General features: G+C 33.8%; 1 protein-coding gene across 2 annotated transcripts in view; it reads right to left on the reverse strand.

Annotated features, from left to right (window-relative positions):
• Positions 1 to 17,952, reverse strand: part of TBC1D22A (TBC1 domain family member 22A) — a 140,596-nt gene that overhangs the window by 18,417 nt on the left and 104,227 nt on the right. For both annotated transcript variants that reach the window (XM_059847286.1, XM_059847287.1), the window contains exon 12: positions 13,406 to 13,501. In XM_059847286.1, coding sequence (XP_059703269.1) covers positions 13,406 to 13,501 — 96 coding nt within the window. The remainder of the gene's footprint in view (positions 1 to 13,405; positions 13,502 to 17,952) is intronic.

Here is a 17,952-nt window from a genome sequence, read left to right on the forward strand (position 1 = left end):
TATTAGAGAGATAATAAGTAAAGACGACAGAATTTAATACTTGAAATCAAAACTATGTCTTTATTATCTTCCTGATCAAAGTATTTTCTTCCCATTGTGCCTTCTGAGATAGATAAACAAAAACTGCCACACATACAGGAAGCACTTACATGTTACAAGATTTCCATAAAAATCCATACAGAAAAATGAACATCTAGTTCTTTTTGCAGTCAATATTAATAAGTCATTACTATTGTTAGCTGGACATACTGTGGTCACTATAAAACCAGTCTCATCACAGTATTATCCTCTGATATGTTGGAGTTTCCCTATTTACAGTCTTCCTGAAAATTAGGAAAAGCTTTGGATAGTCTACTGGTAAATCAACTGGAAGAGCTCTGATACCTGTGTAGATATATTAACAAAAACTGATTGAGTATTCAAAATCTACATGGAGGCAAAAATAAATATCCAAAACTATCCATATAGCTAAAAATATCCAAAGTAATTGTAATTTCTTTCTGAAAAATAAACATAAATAAAGGTAATAAAATGGCAAATTATTTCATTGAAGTTCCACATTCATGACCTAGAGTGTATTGCTTATTGGTGAGTGATCATGTTGCCACAAGGGAAATGATAACACACTCAGCAAGACTGAAACAGGACTGCAGTATGAAATAGCATCCTTGCAGCCCCAGCAAAGCACAAAGTCAGACTACTCATGGTGACTGGAACTATTCCAAGCCTAAAGCTACCCCATTTATTTTCTAATGCTGTGTTGAGATAGCAAAATTGCAGCACAGATTTGGAGAGCCCCAACAGTCCACTGCTGATTCATGCAGTTAAGTCATGCTGTTACTACATTATATTTATTCTGTTACCACACTACTTCATGATGGGAGGCTTCATTATGGTCAGAGCCAGAGCAGATGATGAACTACACATCAAGAGGAAACATCAGCTGCTTACCTGCATTAAAATACATAGTCTGAATATCAGGTGAAATTAATTCTAGTGATTAAAAACCATTCCCAGTTACAGATACAGTCACATAGAACCCTATTCAATGATTATACAAACATACAGCCATGTCTTGCCAAATAAAAGATTTAGCTATTTAATTAAATGAGAACAGCTTATTTACATTGAGGCTTTAACAAAAGTTTTTATTTTTCTTTGATCCAAAGAGTCTTTCTTTAGCTGTGTGTGTGCTTTGTATCTTCAGGAATACTGTGATTTGGATTTTTCTAGGGTTTCTTATAGTGCATCTTCACCAATTCTATTTGCCAACTTTAAGAAATAACTTGAACAAAATTCCTGGGAACCCAAACAGCAAGAAAACCCCTTGGCTTACTAACAAGATTTTATCTGAAAAGTCAGATTTGGAAAGCATTATAGAAATACTGTCTATAGATCACCTGCAACCTCCAATAAAAAATTCCCCTTCTAATTTCTAATTTCTTTGATCAAATCTTCAAATAAGTTCAATCATTCCACTGGAGTATAATTTTGCTAGTTTCTTTTGCCGAATACCTAAACTTTGGTTGCTCTGAAATAAATTGGAATATTTTTTTCAATTTAATGATATTCATTTAATTACTCAAAATATTTTTAGATATTTTCATCTTTCTGTAAATAAAACCTAGATTTATTCTGTTTCTAATTCTCTCTCCACTAAGATTGTAGAAATGGGCATTATATAAAATACATGCTAAACCACCTTCCAATTTTATGTTTCCAGCATTAATCATTTTGTTTTAGTCAACTTTCTTAATTCTGTTGATCTTCACCACAGCAATTTTTGCTGAATTACCTTCAGTATAATTTGTTGACACACTTGACAGTCTGGCATTGCTTTTCTACAACAATATCCACTATTATGTAGATATTTTTATCCTAAGGCTCAAATTGTTAAGACAGGCAACTTTACTGAAGTTAAAACATGATAATTCTGCAATTAAGACTAACCCAATGTTTCTTCTGAGAAAGAATAAGTAATTATGATGAAACCATTCGAGATACAGCATGACTGTAATGGAGCAAAAATGAAATCTGGACTGACAAGAACATCCAGTGGAATTTAGAAGAAACAAAAATCCCCTCCAGTGCCCAGAAGTGTACTATTCTACCAGTTGAAAATTCAAACATCATGGAAAGTTACACATTATGTGCTGTTCCAATGCACAAATCATAGCTGGAATGTATATAAATGAACCCATGAAAAAACACAGTTGGTTTTTTACCAGCTAGCATAGAAAACTTCTTCTGGTTTGGATGGTTTTGGCTGGGCTTGTGGGGGCTTCTTTCTTTCCTCATTTGCTTGTTTTTTTAACATAAAGGAACATCCAATACCTTTGAGGTTTCACCAGACTGAAAATTTCTAGTGGCAATTTTATTTTCTATTGGTAGAAGGCCTTCTCTGGTTTTGGTACCTAAGACTGGCTAAGAAAAGCATGTCCAGAACAAAACAGCACTTTTTAAAAACACCAGAATATGGATGCAAAAGCCTCAGCTCAGCTTTTCCATATGATTTTCTGTCAGGATTTTATGCAGTATTAACAATGATTCGTGTAAGTCTTAACTATAAAACAGAAAGACTGAAACCTTTGCATCTTGGTAAAATGCTCTGCAAATTATATTTGAATTGCTCTGCATATTTGCAAAACACTTTTTGTTTCGAAGCCTATTTACAGATCTTATATTCTATTGATTCTCAATGTGCCCAAGTGAGCACGCTTTGAAAAGAGGTATGATTGTATTCATGTAGCAGCAGCATGCCTCTGGATCCCTGAGAGCTTACTCAAAATATTTAAAATGCTATGCCTTTTTTTTTTGCTCTGTGATCAATTTAACTCTTCAACAGCAGCACTTACTAAAAATGGTGAATTCAATTTGTCAAATAACTCAACTGAAGCCAAAATCAAATTATTATTCTGGTTCACTTAAAGCCATCCAAAGACCTAGAGGGGTATCAAGAAACTACTTTATGGATAAGAGAACAAAAATCAATCTGTATTCTTGCATCCTTCCCAAAGGGTTATTAGCCCAGCAATATTCATTGCCCGTTATTCTGTGTAAATACTTGTAATCATATTCTTTTTTCTCAAATAGGCAAAATAGAATCCTGTTTCAATTATGGCATGCACAATCACAATTACTTAATCTAAAAGTTATTAGAAAATTGAGCCAAAGACATACAAATTTAGAAAAAGTTATTTATATAAACTTACTGAAAAAAGGCCAGATCTGTTAGAGACTGTCAAGAGTCCCCTGTCCCTAAACAGGTATCTTCCCTCTTCATATGTAATTGTCTTTTAAAGAGTTGGAGGAGAAAAAAGTTTCCCACCAACTTCATTTTAACCTACAGATTTATGAATTCTAGGATCCTATTACATTTTCATAAATTTGAATTCATTGTGCTCTTTGCACATTAGAAGAATTAATGATAAATGTCCTTCTGAACAGTAGAGATTTGCTACAGCTTTTTGACCTCTATTTTCTTCAGTTGAATATAACAAAACTGTTCACAGTTCCCCTGTATTACAGAAAAAAAAAATGGTACTAAGGTTTTGGGCAGTTTGTTTGGGTTTGTTTTGGGTTTTTTTTTCCTAAAAAAACCTATCCTCACCCTATGCAATGATCTGATAATGTGAAGAAACATAAAAACCATATGGGTGCCATCAGTTGTAAGACTACATTACAGGTCTGTTAAAAAAAAAAAAAAAACGACCAAAAAAAAAAGATCCAATCCAATTATACACTGTATTGTAAAATCATTTTCTGATCTTGCAAGGTCCAAGTACTGTTCAAGTACTTGCACAGTAAAATCCACAGTAGAAAATCCAAACCACAGTATTCCTGAAGTTACAAAGAACACACACAGCTAAACAAGGACTCTTAGGATCAAAGAAAAATAAAAACTCGTGTTAAAGTCTCAATGTAAATAAGCTGTTCTCGTGTAATTAACAGCTAAATCTTTCATTTGGAAAAACACGGCTGTATAGTTCTATAATCATTGAAATATGGTTCTGCGTGACTGTATCTGAAACCTGTAATGGTTCTTAATCACTAGAATTAATTTCACCTGATATTTATTTTCTTCATGTATTTTAATGCAGGCTGGCAAATGTGAAACTCCAAGTGCTGCTCTTCAGCTTAGGAAAAAGTTGTCATCCATCTTTAAATATCTTATGCATGAATGCTTTATGACCCCATCAGAATATCTGAATCCAAACACTGGCTTCTGTAACACTGTTCATAAAGAAACCTCCTTTAAAATAGCAATGATTGTGCTACATTCTGTCCAGGCCAGTCTCATTCACTCTAAAAGTTGCATTTGCTGTTCATTCTTGTTGCTACATCTGGGCCTATTTATTAGGTGGCAGTTAATTCTGCAGGGACAACCTTCAAGAAAAACAATCGAATAAGGGACATAAAGCCACATTAACATTTTCCTACAATTAAAAACAGCATTAACAAAAACAATAAAGAAAAAAGCACCTAATCTAGCACAAATTTCACTAAGCAATTTCCATTAAAAATTAGGAATTAATTCCTGGGGAAAACAGGAAAAGCTGACCAATTACATTATAAGGTTAATGGGATTAATCTAATCACATTCAAAATATGCAATTTTCAGGGAGCAAAATGAAATAAAGATTTTGGTAAACTGCAGAACTTTGAAGACACTATGTATTCAGCTTTCCAGAGATCCTAGAGCTTTTACGGTACCCAGAGTTCGAGACAGAAATTATTACTATGACATGGTTACTGCAATGATCTCTGAAGTCAGGAAAATCCAGGAAAATCTCCATGTCTTCTATTTGTTTTAATCCTTTACATTTCCTTCTTCAAGGAACTCTGATTCTGAAGACCCTGGCAGATAGTCAGGGACCAAGTGATATGTTGGCAAGACTCTTTTTAGGTTGCTCTGCTAATTAGTCACTATGCAAAATGGGTAGTAATGGAAAGGTTTGAACCCAATCAATAAAATACATTAAAACAATTATTGTCAAGAATATACAGAACACAATAGTATGATTTTACAGAATAACTATAAAGTAAAATAAAAATTAATTCTAGAGCTCACTCAGTGACAGTAAAAAGTAAGATCCCAAATCCATAATAATAAATTCCTTAAATTCAAATAATAAGAATAGGGGTGTACACAAAGGCAAGGGCTCAGGTGTCTCTGAGTCAGGTAGCTCTGTCTGAAGAAGGAATGCCTGCTAAAGAAACAGATACCGTTTCCATGAAAATACACAGAATGTAAAGGGATCTCCCAAGAAATATGAATAGTACAGACACTATGTCCTACAGTTTTTCTCCACACAACAGCAAATTTTAGAGAAATTATGTTCAATATGTCTTTCCCTCTATCAAGCAGTCTCTACTGGATTTGCTCCTGGATGCTTCAGAGCTTCCATCCCTCTTCTTTACTGGCAAAACCTCTGGTAAAACTCAGTACAGGAAACAACATTTGGGCTTGCAAAGAGACATTCACATCCTCAAGCAAATCTTCACAGAGTATTTAATATTCAGACCATTAAATGTAGGATTTAACAGATGAATTCTAATTTCTGTCAATGCCATATTCCTTCATAAATAATACAGTGACATAAATATTTGCACAGGATAGGGTGAGATCAAAAGTGACTAATTCATACATGTCTTTCCACTGACTACAAATGTAATTTATAAGTGACTTTATTTCTAATTTAGATCTGAGTTAGAGGATTTACTTTATTTTGCTAAACCTTAAGCCAAAGTAAATAATGTAACACATTTTCAATCTAACTGGTCTCTGAAACACGAATCATATCTTCATAGAATATTTGTACTGAACTATGCAGCTGGTTAACATCTTCATTGCTTTGAAAATTATTATCTGAAAAATAAGGAAGACATTAGCTAATATCACACATAACTGATTTAGAAAATAGAAATAACTGCTCACTTTGTCATATAGTTGCTTAGGGGTTTTTTGAAGAACACAGACAAGCACTAGAGTAAGAACTCTCTCGTACTAATATATGGTGTAATGAACTGAGCTATCAAATACACTACATCTGTTGTTTTGCTCTGTATGAAAGAAGGGTTAGAAGTTAATGAATTGCACTATGTCACACATGAAATCCAAGCACAAATCTGCACTTTCAGTGCTCACATTTGAACTTTTTAATTTGATGCACCACATAAAATTGCAACACATCCCCTGACTATCAGAAAAGCAAACTATTCAAATAACAACTTAATTTTAAACTAACTGAAGGGAAAAAACTGAGGAAATGCAATTTTTCAAATGGTGTGAACATTTACATAGAAGAAAATACAGACAATTCAGGACTATAAGTTACTATATCCCTTTTGGTATTTTTTTTTTAATAGTAAGCAAATGTGAAAGTATTACAAACTGACACTTGTGTGCAATGAGTCAAAACATATCTCCAATGAGTCAAAACATATCTCCAAACTGCTCTGGTAAGAGACATAAGTTCTTAAGACCTTGGCTCTTCAAGCATGCTCCCCATCTACTTTTAAGAAAAAGTAGCTGGCCATCACTTCAAAACAATTCTCTGTACTCCTCTTACATCTTACACATTTCCTCTAGAAAGAGCCACTGCAGCTTTTACACTGTAGTACCTCATCCCCTTTCAGATGCTCTCAGCTGGTGGGCTAGGGAAGAAGGCACTTTTTACTATCTCCCAGTACCTTGATTTTCAGATTTGTTAAACTCCTGAGAAATAAGTGACTTTGTAAAAGCCACGTGCCTTGGAATTACACTTAAAACAGGTGAGGTAAAAATTAAGTTACTAAATTTCAACACTTTGTAACAAAGATTACAGTTAGAAATATTTATAAAGTATTAAGATCTTTAAAAATTTTTAAAATATTATTCTACTTATATCAATATCAAAAGCTGAAGATCCTTGTCCTGTTTTTTATAAGCATGGTTTCAGCTGTCCACTTACCATGCTGCATCCCAAATAAAATTTCTACCTATACAGTCTGCTGGCCTTGTGGAACTAGTCTCCAGCAGGGATTTTGAAAATTTCTTCCTGTTTTGACCAACTTATTTCAGTGCAAAAAAACCCAAAAACTGGACAGATTTCCAAGCCATGGCTGTAGTGATTAGGTGTTCAAGGACTACTGTTCTTCCTCAATTGCTTTGCAGAGCAGGGCTTAGTCTCACTGACTGCTATGATTTATCTGATAATATTAGACTACACCATATCACAGAATAACTTTTGAGTTTCAGTAGCAAATACATATATTTAAGCTACTTGTAATTCAAAACCACTGTACTACAGCTAGTAATTTTACTATGTGCCACTGTTCCAAATATCTTGAGGAGGAAGGAGGACTTCTGGGAGAGAGCTAGATGGAAGGAGGGCAACAGAAACAGAGGCAGATTTCAAATTCAGATATTACAAAGTCTACCTGTAATACTGGTAGTATATTGCATATTATTTTTAACATGCCAGGCGTGAGTAATATATTATTCCTATAGGCTCTTGGCCCAGAAACTCAAGCAAAACAAAGAAAAAGAGGTGAATTTAGGAATGAAAATGCACACATTGATAGCTATATAAGATATAAATCAACACTGGGGTTTGTTTGTTTGTTTGTTTGTTTGTTTTTAAACAATTTTCATTCTCCTCTTTGCACAATTGAAGCCAAACTTTGGGGAAAAACAATGAATAACTTAGGAAAAATAGGCCTACAGGATAATCAAAAGAAAATGGAAAGCCATACAGCAAGAGATAAGTAAGGGTAGAGTTACAATTTTATTTCCTTTATCATGCTTCTTAAGCTTTTTTAGTGTACCATTTAAACTGGTCAGAATCTTCCAGCAGCTTTCCAGACAAAGGGCAAGTTTTCCTCCTAGTACTAGATAAGTATCAGTGTTAAAAGAAAGATGACCTACAGTCTATCTGTTACATTTCAGTTCAATATTAAAATTTTGCAATAATAATTTCTGTGGGACAAAACCTGTACTTCTAAGATGTAACTGGATATTAAAACATCTTTGCACCGTTCTGTTTAATTTACAATACACTCACATGTGGAGACCAAGTCAAGATATTCATAACAATCAAAATATGCAGAAGCTCTTGACAAAGTTGAGTAGGGCTGATAACAGAGCAGTTAAACTATTACCACTCACATCATTCTCTGTTCATTAAGCTCTGCGTGCAAAACTGAAGTCAGCAATGTTATTATTGCAAATTGGCTCTTCTGAACATAAATGATTCAAGAGTGTTAAATCCCAGCTGTCTGCTACCAGTACTCAGAGATTAAGAAGTGATCTCACGTCAGGTTGCCAGCTATGACTTTCAAAGTCTGAAACAGCAGAGCTTCCAGTTTCTTGAAACACATTACAATATATTGAAAATCTTCCAAAAGTGCTCTCAGCAGGGAATTAAATCACAGCAGGGGTAGTAGTCAGGCTCTTTACAGTTAGAAAGATTTCCATGTTCACAGTTTTTAATTCTTTACAAGTTTTGGAACATCCCCTGAAAAGATGATACGCAGAAGAATGAGGGAACAAATTCATCTAATCATAGAGCTTAGAGAGAAGGAGGGCAAACATTCTTCTGTTCAAAAAATTAATCCTTTCAGAAAAATAATTTTTTATTTTTTCTTTAATTGAAAAACATGTCTTTTTACTTCAGGAGCAATGGAAATTAATTTTTTAGCACAGTACATACCAGGAAGCTAAATTAAAATAGATTTATTAGCTACACCTCATATGATATGAAGTAAGCACTCCTATACTTTCAGCAGAAAAAGTAAAATTTAAAAATTTACATCATAATCTATGTAAAGATCACAAAAGACTAATGAAATCTACATTACTGGGGTTGAGTGTAAAAATATAGTATGAAGTTACATTTCTGATATCTGACATGTTTCTACAGTAGATAATTTCTAGGAAAGATATTAATATAAAACTTTCTAAAATAAAGCCTATTACTTATATAGGCAGCAGACATGATTTTTTTCTTCTAAGCATCTTGTTTTTCAGCATTTATCTAACTTCTAATTAGATATGCAATTGTGTGTGCATTCATTTTGGTAAACAAGTCAATAAAACTTACTTCCTATATTCAAAAAATAATTAAATAATAATTATTTTAAATATTATATAAGTAAGAATAAAGCACAGTCACTATCCTGAAGATTTTATGGCTCAAGTGTAAAGCAAGAGACAATAAATTCACAGAAAAGTAAAAAGAAGCAACACAAAACTCATCAATGTGACTCTAAGTGCTACTAACAGACTCAAGCCAACCTGTCAAATCTATTCTGGGCATAGCAAAAACGCAGAACTTAGCATGGCTTGGAGCAAAGTAGCTGAATATCTGCATTAGGTGCTCCATTTAAGTAAGGTGGCAAAGTGGGAGATAGCACTGCTACTTTCTTGGGAGTGCAGGTGGGTGATGAAGCTGTCATCACGGGCTGATAGACTGCAGTCAGCATCTCACTGCTGAATCTCAGATGCCATGTAGAGTGTCAGTATTAGTCCATTAAAGGCCTCAAAAGAGAAAATGTCGAAGTTTTCCTTGGTGCTCTAAAAAAGAGGGAGCTAAGGGAGATGCAGAGCAAGAAAGCAAGAAAAAATGATGGACTGAAAAATTATCTTTACAGCTTCTTTGCAGTCTGGGTGAATATAATTGGAGCAAAAATGCATTTGTCAATGACAAAGAAAAGGACAATGCAGTAATAAAGACGTGAGTTGGTGACAGTGTGGGTGAAAATGTCTTGTAGACAGACAGAAAAGCCTAGATCTTAAAATCACGAATAAGAAAAGATCTGCAAGAGAGATTCCTTATTAAAACATACTGAATATATTTTTGTAGCTCAGCTATGTCAACAAAATTATAATCTCCTTAAAGTACAAATCTAACAGATAAGCCAGTATGAATTCAACTATTACTAACTTAATTATAATTACCATTAGCTTATATTTAGTTCAACAGTTGAATCTAGTCCCTGAAGTCTAGTTTCTGTAAAAATCTTTCACATATCTTGTACATTCCATCTCAGTAGCCTTATTTTCTATTAATACTTTATTTCAAAATATGTTCAAAATCATACATGAATATTTTATCATTTAACAGCATCAGCTATCCACACCTCTCAAGAATCCAGGAGAATTTTGGATTTATGTCTGTAGTTAGGAAAATGAATAACAGCAAGGCAAAGTCTGAGACATGCTGATGAGTAGAAAGGTTTTCATTACTTGCACGTTTAATTACTTAAGCTTAGATACTTAAGATAAATGAACTGCACATTTTGTATTCAAAAGGCATAGTGTATCACATTTTAAAAAGTATTTTTATTTATATTAGCTTACTGCTTTTTTCTTTTTTTTTTTTTTTTGTCTGACACTAGTATGGAACCAGGCAATTAACAGAGAATATTCATATTATCAATAGAAACATCAGAAACCAAGAATGACCTGTTTGAGTCTATAAAACATCACACTGGTTACAAGGGAAAATCTAAGGCAGGATTAAAATTTCTGCCATTTACTGCCTACCATTGTGTTCTCTGCTCCCCTACATGAGAAGTATAAACTGTTAATCTGAACTATAAACAGAGTAACAGAGGGATGGGGCACCCTATCTAGATAAAGAGGACTCTCTAGAAGTGAGAGCCAAAAGAGAATAACAACCTGTAATGAAAATTTTAAAAATCCTCACTCTTTTCCATAATATTAATCTTTGTATTATACATGGGCATAAAATATTTAAAACATCTCCCTGTAAACATGTCAGTTTAATTTCACTGGTATCAAAAAGTGACTCTGAGGAATTTAAAAATTGCTGAATGGAGTAATTTTTGTCCTCATTACATAGCATTGCATCACACAGCTCATCGCCATAAATAGCAAATTTCAAAATGGGATTACAGCTCACTAGAAAGATCACTGAATAAGTAGGACAAAATTTAAGCAGCTTTAAACTCCTAGGAAAATAAAACCATCTGATATTTTGTACTTAACCAAAGAAATGGCAGTGAGAGCAATAACTTGTTCAAATTATTCAAAAGAGGACAACTATCATCATTACTTGATTATCATCTTACAATGAAAAAAAAAATCAACACAGTTTTATATGCCTGTGTTCCAAGTCTATATATACACATGTTTAGGTATATACATGTACATTACAATATACACATATAATATATACACAAGAACATTTGAACATTAGGAGGTCTGAGTTGAAACATTTATTTCTTCCACCCTACCCTTCCCTTTTCAAAAATCATACTTTTACTGATTGCTTGGTTTCAGACACACTTAAAAGAATGAAAACAAGTATCTGAAGAGCAAAGACTATTTTCTATCAGCACCCTGTCTGTAATATTACTGATAATATACTTCATCTAATAATAAGAATAAAATTATTGCATAACCAATTCCTTTAAAATTGATCTTTCATTCAAAATCTGTTCAGTGTCTCTTCTGGCATAGTGCCACATCTGATGTTCTAGGGAAATTATTCCAACTTAAAATTCCTGTGAGGTCTGCATTTCTACTGAAAGAGGTCAAACAGACATGTAAAAGAAGAGCAGGAGTTTTCACAGCTAGTAGAAAAGAACCAGGCCCTCTGACTGACAGTTAGGAGAGACTTCCCTTATTGCTGTCATATGTAGAAAAACAGATACAGACCACACTATGTGCAAGAGAAATGACTGAATGCATGTGGTTCTTGACACAGTTTACAGAAGAAAAACCTTCTGTACAAAATGTACTATAGCTGTGACTTCTCAATAATGTGAATTCAGTGCAATCAGAGAACTCCAGACAGCATATACTGAACTCCCCAATTTTCCAATGTAGTTTAAGTGCTTATTACTTTGAAGACTAGGCACTGATCTACAGCTATTATTAACAAAGCAGAAGAATAATGGATATTATTCTTGCCTGTGGGACAGAAGTATCATTTAGAGAATTGATAACACTTTAGTTCAGCCATTTTAAAAGGTCATGTTACACAATAAAGAAGGCCAAGGCTTTTAGAGATAACATATGATGGTGATAAAACTAGCATGGATCTACAGATCCTCAAAATTACCAATTGCATTTCCATGTTGTAAGCAATCCAAAGCAGTGTGATAAATGCATTCCAGGGTATTCCTGATTTCTGTACTTTATATTCTAGTTCACACGGCCTATAAAGAAATTAAACCATACAGAAATACCTTAACTATTAAATAAGCAAACGAATCTGAATGTCTGTAAGGAGAACAAAACCAGTCTTCATAGTACTATACCATGGTGTAATTTACTTGAAGCATAGTTGTAATAGATTTGGTAGAGAGAGGAAAATTATGGTCTTTGGTGTGGGAAATCAACATGAACAATTTAATAGGGAGGATTAACAGTGAACAATTGTAATCGAGAGGTATGGATACCAACATTAGAGATGATTTTGACAAAGTACCATAAATTGAGAAAATCTGACAGTGTTAGCAGGTAGTAGAAATTAAAGCTGTTATGTTGTGCCCTTAGGGATTTATTCATTTCAAAGACAGGCAATGACAGCTCTGAATAAATCCTTTCATGAAGATAAAATAGATTGAAGTGATACACAAATTTGCACAATGGTTCATTTGTAGAGGGCCACAGAGTTCAGTCAGCTGGAGAGAAAATAAGCTGGTAATGGGCCATTTCCCCTGGGTAGGCAATGGTGGGGGCTTTGCAGCACAGGCTATTCACATTCAGCCTTCAAAGGAGACTTTAAAGCCTTTTAGGCATTCAGTGTGTATCATAGGGTAAAATTCAATATAAATATTTCTATGAAAGTGAACTGTCACCAGTTCACAAAAAAAAATTGGACTTCTATGGATGTATGCAAATGATCTGCCTATCTACCATATTCAAATCTTCTTATATACAACATCCTGATATGCTTTTTGCTGAAAAGAATGTAAGGTTTTGAAACATAGGGGCCTGAAGTCCTTTTACTTCCTACTGAAAAACAGGCTCCATATTTTAAGACTGTTTGTCCAGCTTTTTTGAAAGAATGAACGTGACCTTGTTAGAGAATGTTATATTATACAGATGAGAAATTACAAATAAATTCTTCAGTGATGCATTTAAGATTAACAAAATTTACCTTTTCAGAAATCTCTGCAAAATACCAAGGTAACAGCATCCCCAGAAATCATCTTCTCAAAGTCTGCCTCAGTTAAAAAAGCATTTTTTTTCCAGAGTGGACAAAGAAAACACATCTCTTACTGCTTATAGTCCATCACTTCAGGTCTAACAGTTTTGGAGCAACTCTAACTAATAGTAAGATACTGTCTTGCTGCTCCTGTTTCGTCTTAAATTCATTCCCAAAGTAATGTTAGGAAGGTAAATCTAAGAAATGGCACCCTGTGCTTGAAAAATATCTTCTTCACTTACTTGAAAATCTTTCTCCTCCAGGATCTCTTTCCTCCACCTGACAAGGAAGGCAGCGCAGACGTACAAGTGGAAGTGAGAAAAACCCTCTGGTTCAGACTAGAAAAAATAAAAATAGATCATCCTTTCAATACACAAACAATAATACTTTTGATCACCATATGCCCCAAGAGTATTTTTCTGACATTTACTTCTAACTATAAATGTCAGCCACGTCTGTCTCTCTTTGTATCACAAACATGCTTGCATTTAATCTATGCCAAACCTATTCATTGCTATTATCTGTAACAGGGACAGAGGTGAGGCAGCTTCCATTTCTCATATTTAAATCCATTCTTTCCCAATGTGTTTTCCATTTCTGGTATGAAATGCTGTACTGACCAGCTCAACACTGTGGTGTGAACATATGCTTCATCTCTGTTATTAAGTCAACTCTTCTACTAGCAGCAGCTTTTGAAGTATAAATTTTGATATAGGAAATTATTAAGCATTGTAAAAATAAAAATAACTTTTATTATATTGAACTGAATTAGATATTGTCACTGTAGGAAGAAAACTTACTCAAAAAACATAACATATACAGCTCAGTTTTGTATTCAGATCTGCAGCTTTCTGTTCTGGTTCGGGTCAGCAGATTCCATCCCTTTATAAAACTCCCCCTAGAAATTAGTATTCTATAATTTCACATAAGAGTTGAGAAAATTTTGTGATGAGGTCTTTAAAAGACATCACTAAGTTTGCTCATATTATCAAATTAATCTCAGATTTTATTTTCTATACCACTAAGGACTGAAAAAATAATTATGGTATTAAATTATCAATGTTATGACTGTGAAATAATGCGATGTAAAACTCATTAAAATAAAATTTGAAAATTATAATTATGAAATTAAACTACATAATCTGGCAAATTGAGGTGTATTTAATTGCTGATATCTATATGATTTACAAAATCTAATTATAGTGCTTTAAAAAGATAGCAACTTTTTTCATATTCTTTGTTGGTCATTTCAAAGCTGAAGTTTACTCTTTAGAAAAATATAGTGTTCTGCTCAAGTACAGTGAAGTGTACAATTTCTTACATAAAGAATAAAATGATAAAATACCTATTTTTTTGCTATTTAACCTAGAACAAGGTATTTAAAATTCATGCAATCAATAAACTTCCCAGCTATAATGAGTGACAATAGAAAAATATTCTTCTCCTACTAATTTTCCTTCTCCTCTATCCTTGACTGATAAAAGAGCAGAGTGTGCTACAAGAGGTTTGTAAAACACCTTGTTAACAGCTACAGAAACTACAGACCATCTGGTCCACCAAATCAGTAAGGTTCCAGAAAAGAGACAATGCCAACTACTTGGAGGGAAGCTTTTAAGTTTAAAAGTGCACTTGGAACTGAAAATAAGAATTAGCTAATTTTGGAAATACTTTTAAGGAGTTGTAGAAGAATTATCTGGATGTGTATAAAAATCTGTACTTTGTCTTGTGATTTTTCTGGTTTTTTTCACCAATAAAAGTTTCTTCAAAATGAAGCTCTTTTAAATGAAACAAAATAGGCTTAAAAATGCAATTCATTAGAGAAAAAATGCATTTCCCCTACAGATTTAAAAATTCATCATGCTTCAGAGATAAGTCTAGGTACAAAGTATTTCCAATGGATAGTTTTAGACAGTTTTAGAAATTGAGTAAAACAGCTAATGCATAATTGCCTTTTCTAACACCTGATACCTATTACACTTTTCCATTTGCAGCTTTTGAAGCTACAAACAGTTTGATCTCTAAATGTACAAAAATGCAGACTACCAGCTAAAAGCTATTTAAAATCAAGTATAAACAATGACCTTGATTTAAATATTTCAGAAAAAAATCTCAAGGCAGATGTACAACCTTCCAGAGGACTTATTCTGAACATATTACAGACGACTCTGAGCACATTATCTAAGAACCATCTGTCATTATCAATAAAAATCATTTAGATGGTTAGCATCACAAGTATCTCATTGCCCTGAAAATGCTGGATCTCCTCTGCAACTGAAAAAAAAGGCATTCTTTGGACGGCACTCCCCAAACTTCTTGAATTAGACAACCACCAAAAGAATGCAAACTTTGTTGTATGACTAGACTGATTATTGACTTGTCATTCATTAGTCTAAGCAGCCTTCCACCCTGGATAGTTCAACATTTAGGGAGTGTAACACCTCATGCTATTATATTTATATTCAAATTTTATATTGTATTTATATTCAAATTTTATTGTATATTTGTATTTATATACAATACAAGATTATTGTTTAAGGTACTCAGAATTAAAGCTATGAAATTTTGTCAGGGTTAGGTATTAAACCACATTTCACACTCAAGTAATAGCTCAGACAAAAGGACTTCCAAACACTCAATAATTACACATGAATAAAGCAACCTTAAGCAACTCCATTTCTACCACATTACAAAGAGCAGATAGTTTAGGTGAAAAGAGATTTAAATAATTTTTGCCAAAATATCCAAGCAATCTATGGCAGAAAAAGAGAAAGAAGACAACAAACGAAGATCATGAAAAGTGGCATGTGTTGCCTGCTCCTCCAACTTTTGCGTTTTTGATCAGCCAGGAGCCTTGACTTCCTAAGCTCAGACTCAATTCACTGTCAAAACAGACTCAAGAGTTCCAGTCTGAGAAGAAACACAGCAAGAGCACACCAGAGAGGTCCATGACAGTAACGAGGCTCTCAGCAGGAATGGCCAACAGTAGATGACTGAGTACAGGAGTGCAAGATATAGCAGTACCTCCCCAGAATACTCCAGGTTTCAAAGGTTTCATGTTCAGAGATGCCCTAAGAGAAGCTGCAGAATTTGTCCATTTTATAGGAGTTAATGAATTTGTCTTAACTTCCAAAATCTTTTTGCAACTCTAAGCTTTTTGGTAAATCACCAAGTCCTGGAACAAAGAATTCCAAAACACAAGTGCATTCCATATAGCATGTCTGGTTTAAACCTGCTAGTTTCATTCAAAGTAGTTCAGATAGTGAAAGAGTATGAATCCCTTCCTGTTCACTTTCTGATATCCATTGATATTTCTTTCTCTTTTGCAGACTAGAACTGTTTTGCTTATTCCACTCTTCCTCATGCACCAGCTCCACCCCCTTTGCTCAGCCTTCTTCAGCATCCTTTCCTGTAGTTTTCTCATTTTGAAATAGAGCCTGACCCGTGTATAGCATGTATGTTGCAGAAAGAATGTAACTCCCATAATGCTCATAATGATAATTTGTTCTCCTTACCTTTTCCAATGATTCTGAACCTTTGGGTTTTTTTTTTTTTTTATTTTTCTGTTCTTGACTGCTACTGAGCTTGTATTTTTCTCTTGTGCTTGACTGTAGGAAGCTACCTGGAAGCCCATAGTAATACCAGTAAAGCTAGGATTGGTCCAAACACACCATATCATTTTATTTCACTTTATTTAGTCCACACCAAATTTCATGTGTTATTTATGCCAGGCTAACATATTTAACAGAAACATGAAGTCCTGTGACTCTTTGCTGTCCACCTCTCACCTTTACTACCCTTCGTAACACGGTGCTGTCAGCAAACTTTGCTGTCTCAGTTGCTCCTCTATCCCTTTTTTTCTCTTCAGCAGAAAGAGCTTAAGCCTCATGAGAAATTGCAAAAGAATTCCATGTTATTTCCTTTAATTTTGAAACTTGCCTGCTTGTTCTTAACATATGTTCTCTCTTTCAGGCAGTTATTAATATTCATACAAAGGCATTCCCTTGAATTCCACAGCTGTGTTTCTTCTTTAATAACCTTTAGTGCAGAACCCTCTTCAATGGTTTCAATATTCTACATCAACCTGGTACATCTGTTCACTGGCTCTCAAGCTTTGTGAGGTGTGATTTTCCCCTACAAAAATGTCAACACTTTCTTAAAATGACATAATTAGTCATGGTGAAAAAATATTACAATCAAGTTTAGAGAACATTGAACTGAAGTCACCTTAATCTTGGCATTCTAAAAGATACTGGAATACTTTGCAGACTGCAACTATTTTTATTGTACACAGCAGCCTACCAGCTCATGTGGGATCATACCCTTCTCTGCTTGTCAGTTTTCCAGTCAGTTATAAAATGAAATTTCAATTATTCGAAAAGTGCTAAAAATTTTAATTTTATTCATTATACAAGTTAAAAAGTTTTTTTACAGTTATATGCAAAAATACCTATTAACAACACTTTTCCTGAGTTTGCACATTTTGGATTGTCTTGTATCACAGTTTTTGCTTCACTATGTCTATTCCTAAGAGGATGATCCTAAAAGCAGTAAGCTGAATCCATTCTTACCATAAATGCAGCAACAAAGTTGGATCTTTTATGCTTTAAAAAAAACAAAAGAAACAAACAAAACCTAACCTACAGGTAAGGCCTACAAGCAGCTGTTTCTAATGCAAACATCCATCAATTAACATGAAAATTTATAGGCAGGTTTGATCTTAGCATAAAAGAAAACCTGACCCAAACACATTTCATAGCATTTCAAAATCTTTAATGGAAAGTAACATTTC

Source organism: Haemorhous mexicanus, chromosome 5, assembly GCF_027477595.1.
Source record: "Haemorhous mexicanus isolate bHaeMex1 chromosome 5, bHaeMex1.pri, whole genome shotgun sequence".
Taxonomy (NCBI): Eukaryota; Metazoa; Chordata; class Aves; order Passeriformes; family Fringillidae; genus Haemorhous; species Haemorhous mexicanus.